This window comes from Artemia sp. Qi Xiang Cuo, chromosome 19 (assembly GCF_049724085.1).
Source record: "Artemia sp. Qi Xiang Cuo chromosome 19, ASM4972408v1, whole genome shotgun sequence".
Taxonomy (NCBI): Eukaryota; Metazoa; Arthropoda; class Branchiopoda; order Anostraca; family Artemiidae; genus Artemia; species Artemia sp. Qi Xiang Cuo.
Genome location: NC_142812.1, coordinates 5,685,352 through 5,700,659, shown reverse-complemented (window position 1 = coordinate 5,700,659; position 15,308 = coordinate 5,685,352). Strand labels below are relative to the sequence as shown.

At 37.6% G+C, this 15,308-nt stretch overlaps 1 protein-coding gene across 2 annotated transcripts in view; it reads left to right on the top strand.

The window, feature by feature from the left end:
* Ip6k (Inositol hexakisphosphate kinase) overlaps positions 1-15,308 on the top strand; it is a 110,424-nt gene that overhangs the window by 70,705 nt on the left and 24,411 nt on the right. For both annotated transcript variants that reach the window (XM_089105508.1, XM_089105507.1), the window contains exon 6: positions 13,762-13,967. In XM_089105508.1, coding sequence (XP_088961634.1) covers positions 13,762-13,967 — 206 coding nt within the window. The remainder of the gene's footprint in view (positions 1-13,761; positions 13,968-15,308) is intronic.

Below are 15,308 nucleotides of genomic sequence, written 5' to 3'. Positions count from 1 at the left end.
ACTAAGAGAAGCGACAGAATAGATGGAAAATATATAGTTTGGGCTATATATTTGGCCATTGGGGTTGGGGGTGGGGGTAAAGTATTTGGACAGTGTTAACTTAGAAAACAATTCTTACTTCATAATATGCAGAATAATTGTACCTAAAACATTAGGCATGCGGGCCCGCTATACCTTACGCTATACTTTATTCAGGAATTAATTTGTTTTTATTTCTCTTTTTTTTTACTAACAATTTCAATTGGTCATATTAAGCACTGGTTGCATTTTTGGCGGGGGAGGCTCATTGACTAATAGAAATTTTTGCTTATTATATATTTAAACTAATTAATTTATTAAGATTCAGGTTAGGTAAATTATCACATTTAACTTTGGAAATATTTATCTTGGATGTCAAACATGTATTGAAAAAAAAAGCAAGGCAATTCAATGATCCCATAAATCATTTCCAAACTGTCTTGGTCCATATTTCCTTTTCGCGCCACTGTAATTTTCCTTAATTTCACAAGCCGTTTGCATAATATTTGGCTTTTTATAGCATTGCGTAACACATCATTAATAATTTTTTATGAAAAATATATTCAAAGTTTTTTCCTACTTCGATTCAAGAGTGTGCTAAACGGGATTAGTTTATTATTGAAATGGAACAAGGATCCATGGAGGACTGCGAGTGAGTGACGAGGCTCCCCCTCCCACGTAAGAGAAAAATAGGTACTCCTATGCTAAACGGACTCTTTTATCTACTGCTATTTTGGTTAATGCTAATGAAATAAAATAAAATAGGATGAATATATAATAGGTTAGAAAGAAATTTGGGCTATATATTTGCACATTAGGGGGGGGGGGGTAGGCGGATAAGCATAGCATATATTATTACATAAACTAACCTAACCTAGGTACCTTTTCCCCCCCTAAACCCCAAAAAACAACAGTTTAAATATAGTTCTTGCCTTTGTTTATATCCCACAAGCCAGCGTAAACCTGTTTTTCATCACGCGTCTCGGTCTATTTCGTGACTAGTCTGCATTGCAGTATATAAAAGAGTCCGTTTAACGTAGGAGTGCCGAAAAATATTACAAACGGTATGTATTGATTTCTTTTTCTTTTTTTTTTAATACGAAAACTTAGTAGAGAATGTTTTTTTTTTCTAATTGTTCGCCCCTCTGAAACATTTTGCTAATATAACCGTGGATAAATTTGGTTAAAGACCATCGGTGTAATTGATACTTAAAGATAAAAGAGAAAACGAGAAAGAAAATGCGTTAATAAAATTTTCTTTTCTGATCGAACGAGGAATCATTGTGCATCTCTCAAATTCAGTACCATTGATCGATTTGTCCGATTTATTTTTTGTTATTATTTTTTTTTTGTGGGAGGTGGCGGGGACGGATATGCTTTATTTCCTTTTCCCAAATGTAGGAATAACTAGAAAGTTGACTTTTAATGTCAAAATGGTTTCTACCGCATTAGGATAATTGATGAAAAAAAAAATGAAATATATTCTTTCAATTTTCTAGTTCTGATGTCAAACCGTGTAATGTAACGCCTTTTTAGATGCAACAATCTATTTTCGAATAATTGACCTGATTAAACGGCATATGAGGAAAACGACGCGAGAAAAATGGCTCGTCTGCATGAGGCAATAGAACGTAGGCTGTGTGTACCCATGGGGTGAATACAATTTTCGTCTGTGGAAAGGGATAAAAACAATAGTAAATTACTAATTAAATATAAAACATTAACAACATTAAGCATTATTTCATCTATTTTGATTGAGAGGGGGGGGGGGTAAATTGTCCCCCTCTCCGCTCTTTTGAAAATACGTTTTATTCATTTGCTTTTTAGTCCAATTTTCTACAGTGAAAAGCACGATTTAGATGGGACTGGATTATGGTATGAGTTATTTGTAACACTTACATGGCTACATCGTCCCAACAAAGTCGCCAATTTGGGGGGGGGGGGCGAATTGCCATTGTCACATAGATTTTTTTTGCCCCTCTACATTTTAAGAAATACCTTTTATGGTATTTTCTTAAAAAAATACACCTCCCCCAAAATTTTGAAGAATACTTTTTTTTACCTTCCTTTTTTAATGGAAAAAGTTCTTCACTCCTCCCCCTATATTTTTGTAAATTGGTGTTCATGTGGCATAACAGGGGAAAATTAAGAACCCATATTGTTAGACATCTATACAGAGACATTAAATTCCATTTTTGCCATTACAAAGGTTTTCCACAAGCTAAATGTGGAAAAACACAAAATTTCTACTTTACCAATTCTTCATTTGCAAAGAAGAAACAGGAATTATGGCACGTCCATAAGGATTCAATAATTTATAAAGTGTAAAAAATGGCTAGTTAGCTGGTACTATCGTATCTCAAGATGTTGTGATAAAGCATTAAATCAGTTTGTAGAGTTAGCGAATTAGGAATCGAACATAGAATATTCTTGAATCGAAGTAGGAATAAAAACTTTGAATATATTTTGCATAAAAAATAATTAATGATATGTTACGTAATGCTATAAAAAGCAAAATATTATGCAAACGGCTTGTGAAATTAAGGAAAATTACAGTGGCGCAAAAAAGAAATAGCAGGGGCGTCGTTTAGGTGGGGGGCAGTTGCCCTCCCCCAATAATGTGGAGAAAAAGTATTTTATATCCCTTGCCTAGTTTAAGGTGTTACATTGGAAATATTCCTTGCCTCTTGAATATCCGGATATGGACCCCTCTTGCCTCCCCTCAATACAAATGCTGGAGATTTGCCCCTGCGAAGAGGTGGACGTAAAGTTCATTTTCAATACAAATGAATGTTATATATGGATTGAGGATTAAATTCCAATTCTAAAGATATGTCTCAAGGCCATGGGCGCCCATTAGCTGAATTTTAGGGGGGGGCTTACCTGCTCCAATCGGCACTTCCAATGCTGTGTAATAGAAATCTCAAAACAAAATATAAAAATATAAGGCATTGTCATTCAGCAGGGGGGGGCCAAAGACCGAGTCCGTTGATTTTGAATTAAAATCAAGTAGTTGTGGGCATCAAGCCATGACTAATTGTAGAAAAAGCTAAGACAGATAGTCCGAGTCAGTGAGAGGCAAATCAGGCATAAGTCCTTTTTAGGATTGTATAAAAATGATATCGTTTCATTTGTTGCTAGATAAGTCTATCTACCATCCGTCCATACGTCATTCCTAGGGCAGAACTAAGGTAGATAGTCGTAGAACTAAGCGATGAAAGATTGGATTGATTTTGGGATGATGTGTTACGGACAATGTCCACTGGACTTCTATGCAAAATCTGGGACTGAATTTGCATGGACTCACCGGCGAACAAGAGAGCCCTGCCCTGCCCTCCATATGGGTGCCCATGCTCAAGGCCGTATCCAGGGGGGAGGGGGTAGGGGTTTTGATCCCCCCTCCCATGAAATGTCCGAGAAAATTACTTTTTTAAACACTTTGACCTCTTTATAAAACTCACATATTATAAGCTTACCAAATCACAAGGTCACTATAATTACCGGCTTAGCTTCAACTAGTTGCCTTTGAGTGAATAAAAGAGTCAATTATTAGGATTAGGCAGCCTATCTTCTTTTTCAGCTCAGCCTTCTCTTAGCTGGTGCAATCCAATCTCAGGTCAGTCTGTATCTAACACTAAAATAATGAGGAAGCGACAGGCGGATAACAATTTATTTCGATACTTTCCAGAGAAAAGCCCCGCAATAGAAAGCGTGGATACGGATAAAACATCTGACATAAGAAACACAGAGCAGCTGTCCATTTGTTTTCGGTATGTTTCAAACAGAGCTTTGCGCGAGGATTTTTTTGGGTTTGTTCCCGTATCAGATTTAACCGGACAAGGTCTGGCCACCACAATATTAGAAACCTTAAAAAACTATGGTTTGGATTTGAGCAAGCTTGTAAGACAAGGATATGACGGAGCAGCTGCTATGAGTGGGCGCCTGAGAGGCACCCAAGCTTGGATTAGACAGCAGTATCCACGAGGAATTTATGTCCACTGTGGAGCACATATACTCAACCTGGCGATCGCTTCAGCTTGCTCCATTCCAATCATGAAAACGTGTTTTGGGACAATATCTCTTGTCTGCAACTTTTTTTGCTCAACCCCCTCTTGTATCCTGGTACTCAAAGACAGAATTCGACAATGCATGCCGGAATCTAGAAAAACTAATCTCATTACCCTTTGTGAAATACGGTGGGTGGAGAGGCACGATGCCATTAACCGCCCATGGAACTCTATAAGCCAATTTTAGGAGCACTGGAAGAGCTTCAAGAAGGAAACGCGAATGCTGAGACTTCCGCGAAGGCCCATCAGTTAGCAAGCTCAATGGAATAAGAACAGTTCCTAACCAGTTTATTCGTAGCAAAAGAACTCTTTGGTCTTACGTTGCCGCCGTGTAAAGTTCTTCAAGCTATTGACTGTGACTTGGCGCTTGCATGCGACCATGTTGAAACTGTGGTGCAGACAGTCGTGGCCCTACGCGAAGACACGACTCTTCGTTTGACTCGGTGTATTCAAAAATTGAAGAGTTTGCCAGAGATCTGAAGATAGAATTGATGTTTCCAAGAGTGTCGTCGAAACGACCAATCGGTTCGCCGAAAGAAGCGTACAGGGCTTCCATATATATTCCATTCATGGACTACTTCATGTAAGAACTCAAGAAGAGACTTACGGTCATCGTACAATTTTGACAACTTTAAGCGGCTTCATACCTGCGAACTTAGACAAAAGAAAGTTGTCTGACGCAGAAATCAGTTAGAATACTGACATTTACTCCGATCTTTTACCAGAGTCAGACGCCCTAAGCCACGAATTGAAATTTTGGAAAACGAAGTGGCAGAACGTTAACAACAAAGAAAGGCCAGTCTCGGCTTTGGCTGCACTTGATACGTGCAATGCTGGATTCTTTCCAAACATCAGCTACCTTCTTACAATTGTAGGTACTTGGCCTATTTCAACTGCTACACCGGAAAGGACTTTCTCTACCTTGCGACGGCTTAAGACATGGCTACGAAATGCAACCGGTGAGAAACCTTTGACAGGTCTAGCGTTACTGTCAGTGCACAGGGATTTTGCTATTGACACTGGTACAGTTATTGACATGTTCGCAACTCAAAAAACATGTCGAATTGATTTTGTTCTGTGAATTCATTGTGTAACTGTTACGTTTCTTGACTTCAATATACAGTATTTTATGTTTCTATCTATTGTCTTCTTTTACCGTTAGACATAAATTAGGTCCGACCCGAGGAGACCCCCCCCCCCCCGAAATAATTTCCTGGATACGGCCTTGGCCGTTTCTATGGTGTGTTCACGGAGTTTGAACCCCTCTCCCCCTCCTGAAATTTTTGTCCGACTCGTAGAAATGCAACAAAAATACACAAATAAATTTTCGAGGCGTTTTTTATCCTCTCCTCCCCTCCTTTAACCAAAAATCCTGAATATGCACTTGATAAGTCTATTTCTTAGCTATCTCAATGTTTAGTTAATCGGAAAAATTTACCAAAATGCAGCCGCCTTTGGTGCAGCTGGAACCTTCAGCAGTGTAATATCGGGCGCACTTAAGAATGTTCTAAGACGTATTTTGAGTGCGTCTTTCTTGACTGATTTATTTTCTATTTGGCAACGCATCAAACTTCTCACTCTTAATCATCGGCATTTTGTGTTTTATTTTACGCCAAACGGGAATTCTTCAAATCCTCTTGAGACCGTCATGTCAACAAAATATTTCGTTATGAGAGTGGTTGTCTTTCTGGCATCAATTGTGGTTTTGATTGCCAAAATAATTAAAATCGTAACATATTTTTGTTTGTGTAATTATTGGCCAGTCATTTTTCGCAATAGGATGTTCTTAAAAGAAAATAAGAACCTGTCAGAGGTGACTTTTAGGCAGTGAATGACAAGTTGCAGAACATCCGACGCTCCCACCAAAAATGACATTTGAGTTACCAAAAATATTTGTTTATGCCATATTCAGACTGGGACGGCGGCCAAACTTCAGTTAAAACGTAGCTGCAGACTTAATAAAAATAGAAAATGGTTGATACCGGGCACGTACGCTGGATTTTTTTTTTGGGGGGGGGGGTGAGGGAAAGATAATGAATCAGAAATTTATTTGGTAATTGGAATAAGAAGTGCCCAGAAATTCAAGAGAATTCAGGAATTTTGTTGAGTCGGGTCCTGAGAACCCCCATTCTGCATGCGTCCCTAGTTGATACCATTTCTGTCAATATTACTTTCCTTAAAAAATGAATTTTACCGATAACTTTGTTGTCAACTGACCTTCAGAGCTTATAAATAGTAAAAAATTGGAACAAAACCACACTTTCTATAAACGTGTACAAGACATAGCGAAAATGTGCCACACTAAATGTAAGCGGGTGCGTAATCACAAAAGTATACCAAGCGTCGTGTTAAATGTGATCCGCGCGACGCTCCGAGATATACACCCGTTGACAGAGAGAGGATAACCCCTTACTAAAATACGACCGGAAATATCGTATAGCAGTGCAGACTAATTTGGAAAAATAATTTGAGTGGTGTCAATCAAAAGGCTTCAACTGTTTTGAATTTTGAAAACAGAATGAATTTTCTTAAAACATAAAAGATAAATTGCAATTTTTTCCAGGAGGTATTTCGGTCAGGTCTTTTCCTTGTTCACATGGAGATATTAGTTTAAATTGTATCTACATTTATTCTCTTCTGAAAAATACATTTGTGTTTCCGCATTTGTATTTGTCAGGTACATAACAGGGGAATTTTAGTCCTTGATCTACCCCCACCCTAAATATCAAGATGTTTAATACGGATGGCACAATTCTTACTATATGGTATTCTTTTCCAAGTTTACGCCCCCTCCCTCCCCTAAAATAAGTTTCAGAAAACATGCCGAATTGCATTAATAGAATTTTATTTTAGAACTAATAAACTTTCAAATGGGGAAAAATCCATTTATTTAGACAGTGAAAAACAGGTACAAAAGTTCAGATATTTCGATCACATATACAGCGACCGATTCATTAAAATACTGAAATAATAAAATTGAAACTATTTTTCAATATTTGGTTTGCAATTAGAAGACAGGAAAGTCTTTGCCACCTTCATTGGAAATTTGTTTTACATTTGGACAAGATTAAAGAAGGAAATTTACATCAAGACTTTGAATGAACTTCGTCAATGAACTCTCTCTGAAAATAATCTAGTGAATAATCCGGAATTTCGTTATTTTGTGAACGATCCGAAAAGTTGTTTATTTTGTTGTGTATAAATATGCTAGTTTCAATTTTATTATTTAGTATTTCTACTCAAGACGATCGCTGTATGTGTGATGGAAATATCTGGACTTTTGTACCTGTTTTTTCACTGTCTAAATAAATGGATTTATCCCCATTTGAAAGTGTATTTGTTCGTTATAGAACGGCAGTGTGGTCTATGAAAACAATACCTAATTTAAGGTGTTACGTCGAAAATATATTTTAGAAATTTTTGGGGGTGTAAAAGTTGTGCAGCCATGGTCTATACCCACTTATTGACGTATTATGATTAAATCCCGAGCAAATTTGGCTAATAAAGCTTCCCGCCAAATCTTTATTGGCTCATAGAAGAAGATGGTTTATGAAACTCTTTACCGTAATCTTCTGGGGAAGCTGGCAACAGACATGCACATACGCAAGGCCGTATCCAGGGGGCTAGGGGATTATACCCCCTCCCCTCCCCCCGAAATGTTATTCCTACTCATGAAAAAACTTAACAATAATGAATATAAACAAATTTTGGTTCTTGTGCATTAGATGGCCACTTCTAAAAAGTCAAGTTTGGTTAATGCTAATGAAGTAGAATAAAATAGAATGAATGTATAATAGTTTAGAAACAAATTTGGGCTAAATATTTGCACATTAGGGGTGGGGGGGGGGATAAAACATACCGTGTAATAAATAGGTGACCCGAGCTAGGTACCTTTTCCCCCCCAAACCTCAAAAAACAACAGTTTAAATGTTGTAAAACCACTCTGTATTCCATATCTCAACATTGGTTTCTTTGAAAATAACCGGTCTCTGGCGGGTTTCGTCTGTCATTTCATGACTGGTTTCCTTGCATAGTATATAAAAGTGACCATCTAATGCACTAGTACCCACATTTTTGATGTGTTTTTTAAAGTTTTTTATTGTACCCCCCCCCCCCTCGAAAAAATCCTGGATACGGCTCTGTACATACGCAGTAATTTTTTTGGTTGGGGGGGGGCGGTCAAATTATATCTAAAAATATGATAATCTGAATAAAATGCGCCCAGCAATTCAAAACAGTTCAGGATTTCAGGGAGAGCTGATAAACACCCCCTCCCTCCCCACCCGCCCTGTGTATGCCCTTGGCAGGAAATACTCTTTTGGTGAAGCTGCCATTAAAAATGCGAAACTTTGGAAAAATAAAGCCTTTTCAGAAATACGGCAGGCTTCATTACCCAAATCATATCTCGAGGTGTTTGTTTATGATCATTTTATGGATGTTAGTTATGGACTATGAAAGAGTTTGAGTCTTGATGAAATTTAATTTGGTGCAATGTTGCCAACGCGATATAATTGTACCGTTCTTGGTACAATTTAGAGGTCCTGGCACTGCGCAGTACATTTTAAAATTTTTCCGTACAATCCAGTGGCGCCAATTCACGAAACTGTAGGGGGGGGCAAGGATTTTTTTTTCGATTTTTTTTTTAATTAAGATGCAAAAAAAAGAACAAAATTTAGCAAACATACCTAAAAGAGGGGGTAGCTGTGAGGTCGCTGCTTGGAAAAATCGTTGACTAATCTATCCAAATCCAGTTTCTTTACCTCCTCTTTTTCAATGGCCATTATCATGAGATCACTGAGTCTGTCGTTTCCCATCGTCGATCGCAGATAGTCTTTCAAACGCCCAAATGCCGAGAAGAATCGTTCAATACTGGCAGTGGTCACAGGCAAAGTAGCAACTAGCTTCATCAGTTTTAGCACTGCAGAATAGGCAACTGGGAGGTCGGATAAGATTTCGATAGCTCGAAGAAGATCCATTTTTGAAATATCACCTTTTGACAGATGCAGCTTTGCAAGAGAAAGCTGGGATTCTATGGCATGGTCGTCAACACCTAGAATCTCTTGATAATGACACATAACTCGTTCCACTTTTGAAATTTCAAGAAAATTGGAACTTGAGGGGTCGAAGGCAGATAAAGCGTCGAGCAGAGGCATATTCTGCATGAAACGTTGGTCCATCTCACTCGTGAAACGATCTATTACCTCAAAGTACAGAAGTTTACCGCAGTCTGATTTAACTGGCTGACTGATATTGCGTTTACCGGTTGTTGAGTTTGAAAGAAAGGCTTTGAGACGAATGGAAATGGCTTGACTTCTCTTGTTTCGAGCACTGGTTTTAGATTGTGGAGATTTCGATTCCTGGATATCGTTTAAAGCTAAGAATTTAGATATGTTTTTGCTTAAGTTGTTCCATTCGTTATCATTTCTCAGCTTTTAGAGTGTCTCATATGTCCCAGAAATCAGTGCAAGTGCCTTATAAATCAACAAACTTCCGGATTGAAGTTGCTCTGATAAATAATTTACAATGACTAATACTTTTTCCACTATTGGTAAAGTTGAAACAAAAGAGGCAGGATTGATTTTGTCCAGTAGTCCTTTTGCCTCACACGCTGCCTCACTATTGAAACTATCAGATACTGCGGCAAGCACAGCAACCTTAAAATAAAGACTTAACTTTACCGTCAAACCAGATTGGAAAGTGTAAAGCCAGCGTGTCTGGACGGTCCTCTCAAGCTTCAACAATGGTTGCCTGCTAATACGCTGGGATTACACAAATAGCTCGTGACGAGTATTGCTGCATGATATAAATGCGTAAAGTCTTTGAACCAAAGAGAAAAATTCAGAAAGTTCACTGATATTTTTTAGGCAGTCAGTCAAAACCAAGTTCAATCTGTGGGCGTGACAGTGTACATAAACTGCATGAGGCACCTTCTCCATAAACTTGGCTTGAACTCCGTTAAATTCCCCACTCATAACAGATGCGCCATCATAACATTGGGCAATACACAGCATCAAATCTACACCAAGCTTTTCTGTAGTTTCACAAATCGAGGTGGATAAGCTCTTGGCGTTTAATTTTTGCATATGATAGCAGCCGATTGGTCGTTCCGCTGCTTTTCCATTTGATGTGTACCTGAGTAGGATCGCTAATTGTTCTTTTCTAGAAACGTCTTTTGTCTTGTTGACAAGAATAGCAAAGTAATTAGCTGATTTTACTTCTGAAATAATATCTTGGCGCAAGGCATTTCCTATCAGTGTAACTGCCTCATTTTGGTATCGATGACTGCAATAGTGACCATATCGGCGCTGTAACTTGGCCTTCAGCTTTTCGTCGACTTTAGACATTTCCTCCATCAATTCAACCAAATTACCCCGGTTTTCAGATGTTTCCGATTCGTCATGACCCCTCAAAGCAAGACCCTGGCGGCCAAGAAAGCAAATAGCGCGAAAAATGTACTTCACATGATCTTTATTTTCCTGAACCTCTTGAGATCTGTACTGAATTAAGACATTCGCTATAGATTTCGAAGTACCAGTACTCATTATCTTAAATTCCGTCCATGCTGACATAAAATGCCTATGTCTTTCAGAACCATCATGTTGCTTTAATAGAGCAGAACTGTCTTTCCACTTGCAAAATCCTGACTCACTGAAAGCCCTTTTTCCAGCAGTTTCTCCAGCCCTTAGAGTCCCCATAGAAAAATGGCGGCAAGCAAAACAAAACACGGAATTCAAGTTTTTTGAGTATTCAATCCATTCATAAGTCTGATAGTAATGTGCACTGAATTTCCTTCCGTTAGAAATGGAAGCCGGATATCTCTCAAGAATAAGTTGAGCTGGTTTGTCGTGACGCGTCCTAGAGATATCTGAGAGAGTTTCTTGACTGCTACTGGAACCCGCAAGGGGTTCAGCGATGCAGACCGAACTTTCATGTTGATCGGAGCCATTTATTGTTCCGCTTGTTTCCGAAATTATGTCACAGGTGGGGGAATTTATCTCAACTAGCCCGATACTTTGGGCGCTGACACTAGTGCCAGTTTCTTGCACTAAAGTTTCTCGAATTTTCTTCCACACTTTCACCGAAAAAAAATCCACAGTTTGTTGTCGCTTTTTACTAAAAGTTGAACGAGTATTTTATAAAGACATAAATCAGACACGGCTTGAGAACAAAAGAATAAACACGGAGAAACACACATAAAAGATAACTCCCCAATACCACGGTGACACTACCCCGCGTAGAAACCCCATAAACCAATCACTTACATTTCCTGTTCACGACAGTCCCATACACTCCACTGAGACTAGTTATCCCATAAACTATTCAACAACGTCAAGAATCTGCTGACCAAAACCCCTTGAAACCCTAGAACACATTTCCTTTCCCAGCTACTAAAAAAGGCAATATACAAAACTCATAGTTTACAACGAATTCTTCACAAGAACAATAACAAACGGGTACTGACCACATGAAGCTTAGTTTTGAATGAACCCTACTCGGAAATAAAATAGTGTAGACACGCTCGCTCTTAGACATTTCAAAACAAGATTATATAATTAGGGCACCAGTTTGTTGGTCGTATTTATTGGACCAGTTGCTGGTTTAATATAGCACATAGCTAAAATAGAAAATAGCTGTGAAATATAAATAAGAAGGTAATTTTCAAAGTGTAGGGGGGGCAAGGCCCCCCTCGCCCCCCTAATTGGCGCCTCTGGTACAATCAGATTTCCCGGTGCATTAGGTTTTGCTTGCTCCTTTTTGACTCAAATATCTGTTCAAAATTTTAGTTTATGGAAAATTTTTGGTACTGGTGCGTTATATGGACACTTTTATATATTGTACAAGGAAACCAGTCACGGAAAACCCGTCAAACAAGTTATTCTGAAGAGACCAATATACATAGATGACGGCACAGCCGTGGTTTCTCAACAAGTTATAGCATTTAAACTATTGTTTTTTGGGGTTTAAGCGGGAAAAAGGTACCTAGGTTAGGTTAGATATCTAATATATAGTTTGCTTTGCTCCACCCTAGTGTGAAAATATATAGCCTTAATTTGTTTATAAACTATTATATATTCATCCTATTTTATTTCATTAGCATTAACCAAACATGACTTTTTAGAAATGTCCATATAATGCACCAGTACCAAATTTTCTTATTGTTATGACAATTTTTTAACCTCCTGTTTCGATGGTACAAAATTCTTTCTTGCGGTACAATTTTAATCGGAAAGCTTGTACAGTTTATTTCAAACCGTTGGCAACATTGGTTTGGTGGTATTGCGTATGTAATTCGCATTGAAACTTAAATGCGAAGTTTTGGTGTGTTCCCAAAATATGAATAAAACCTTGAGCTTATTATACAGAGAAAGCCAGATTTGCAAGGGCGGATCAAGGATTTTTTTTTCGGGGGGGGGGGTTACTAATTTTTGACTTTTTCGGGGGGGGGGTGCTACTAATTTTTGAATCAGTTTTCGACTAATTTTATTGATTTTTACCTAGGTTTTACTAATTTTCGACTTATTTTTGACTCGGTCAAAAATTTGGGGGGGGGGTTTAACCGGGTAACCGCCCACCCCCCCCCCTGGATACGGCCTTGCAGATTTGAGAGATTTTTTTGGTGACCCCCTCTTCTGTCCATCTCAGGCATTTTAGCTTTGCTTTGCTTGGGTGGGGTTGGGGCTCACAATCCTTGCATGATATCATTTCTTCTTTGCTTTGAATATACCTTTTTATGTCATTTTTCTTCAAGTTTAAGTGACTTAATAAATTGTTTGAATTGCTTAATCCTGAAACCGGTACTTGTATACATAATGGTACACACTCGAGAACAGGCAGGTTTTATATGTCTGTATTGAGAGACAATATTAGCTTTTGCTGAGTGGAAAACAAATGACGGATGACAGAATACATTGGACTTATATAATTTGGGTTATATATTTGCACATTAGCGGGATGGGGTGGGGTAAAGTATTTGGAGAGCGTGAAGTTAGAAAAAAATTCTTACTTTATAATATGCTGAATAATTGTAGCTAACACCTTTTGCACGCAGATCCGCTATACTTTACACACCCCTCCCCCCTAATGTGCAAATATATAGCCCAAATTTGTTTCCAGTGTTGTATTTTCATCATATTTTGGTATGTTTCATTTGGATTAACCTAACTTCAATTCTCGAGTGAGTGCCATTATGTACACAAGTACGCTAAAACCAATTAGTAAAATAATCCCTATTTTTCTCTTTGTATGTTTTTATATATTTATATATTTTATATATATTTGCTATTTTTATATATTTTTCTCCTTCCTCCCCTTATTCTCAGGTTTCCGATGTTTAGATGACGTAGCACTAGTTTTGTCCGGCAGTCCAAAACTGTATTTCACTGCTTTTTTATTATTCTCATTGTATATTTATTTTGTTTTAATATGAGAGCTACTACATATGTATTATTATTGTCTTTTTTGGTTATGATAAATAAAAGTTCAAATTAAGGATAAAATCCTTTTTAATAGACAGTGTATAATAAATTTCACAAAAGGATTTTATCCCTATTTTGAACTTTTATTTATCGTCATAGAAAGGCAGTGTGGTCTCCGAAATTACCTTTTTCGGTTTTACTTTTTTTCACGCTTTATAGTATAGAATTAAGAAAATTTCTACTCAGAATTTTTTTTCTAGGTTTATGATCCGGTTGCAGGAAAGTACAAATGCAAAGACAAATACTATGGAAGACGTTTGGATGAGAATGGATTAAGAAGGTCGTTGGGACAGTTTTTTGAAGCAAGAGGAAGAAGAAGAAATGTAATTTTATCTCAAATCTTGAAAAAGCTGAAAGCCCTTAAGAAAGCTATTGAAAAGCAAAATTCGTTTCGATATTATTCTAGGTAAGTTTCCGAATTATTTTTTTTCTACATTGTGTAAATATGGTATTGTACTTGCAAGAATTGCCTGAAATAAATTCTTGTATATTTACGGAATGTAAATCGATTAATTTTTTTTTATTTCCTTGCTGTAAGTCGGCTGGTGTAATGCCTTAGCTCCCGTAAGAACGGTGTAAGAGCGAAAAACTGTTATTTACTGAAAAAGAACTGGAGGAAAATATTCAAAAAAAGGACAAAATAACACCTCTGTATGGCAGGAATGAACACAGGAATTTGTGTAAGGGCCCACTAGCTTTTTTTGTGGAGGGGGGGGGCTAATAATATGAAATAATAACTATTTGATAGTTTAAATAATTAGTACCAAAAAATCCCGAGGTCTGGACCCCAAGCCCCTCCCTTGCGCACATCCCCGAAGGTCTTTAAAAGAGACACATGGAAAACTAATAGAAGGATTTTTTTTATCACGTTATGGAAACTTTACTATGGCCTTTACCCCGCGTATACTTTACAAGTAGTTCATAATTTTTCTTATCAATCAAAATCATATTGTTTTCCGTAATCTTTTTTATTGAAAAAATTAGTGAACTTTTTCATGATTTTCATGATAAAAGAAATAATGTGGCTTAGTTAGTTGTGCCGTCGAGTAAAATGTTTCAGTGATAATAAAACGAATTGACATATCGGTTGATATGTTATCGGTTGAATTTGGTTGAGCAATTTTTTTCCGCTTTTAACCATGGTTCCACTTCCCCGAATTTATCAGCATTTTCCCTGGATTTCCCCAGCAGAACATCGTCTTCTCCGAAATGTCACCGAACATTAACGCTCACAAAAATTAACGACTTGTATTTCGTGTATTTACAAACTAAAAAAAATAGATAGTGGAGCACTAGCTCATATAGTGTGATCCAGAGAAATCTAAAAACAAGTTTTGATTTTGTTTTTCCTTTCTATTGTTATCAACCAACAATTGTTTGTACAAAGAAGGTTTTTATCTGGCCTTGCAAAATACGACAAGCGAAATTAAGAAGCTCGAAACTCTAGCTGTCTCTACGTTCAAGAATAGGAGGAATAACTAATTTTATATGAGGGGGCGGGCTTCTACTTATATTGAGACCCAGCTCAGATGAAGCTGATTGGACGGATCGATTAACTGTTTTACCTTCAATAGGATGAGTTTAAAAGAATATTTTGACAGAAAGTGCTACATAACATATCTATTCTGATAATAAACCTCCTGGTGCCTCCTGGTTCCTGGTGTACGTCTCAGAACCAGTGTTGCCCACGCTTTGAAATAAACTGTACCAGTTTTCCGATTAAAATTGTACCGCAAGGAAGTAATTG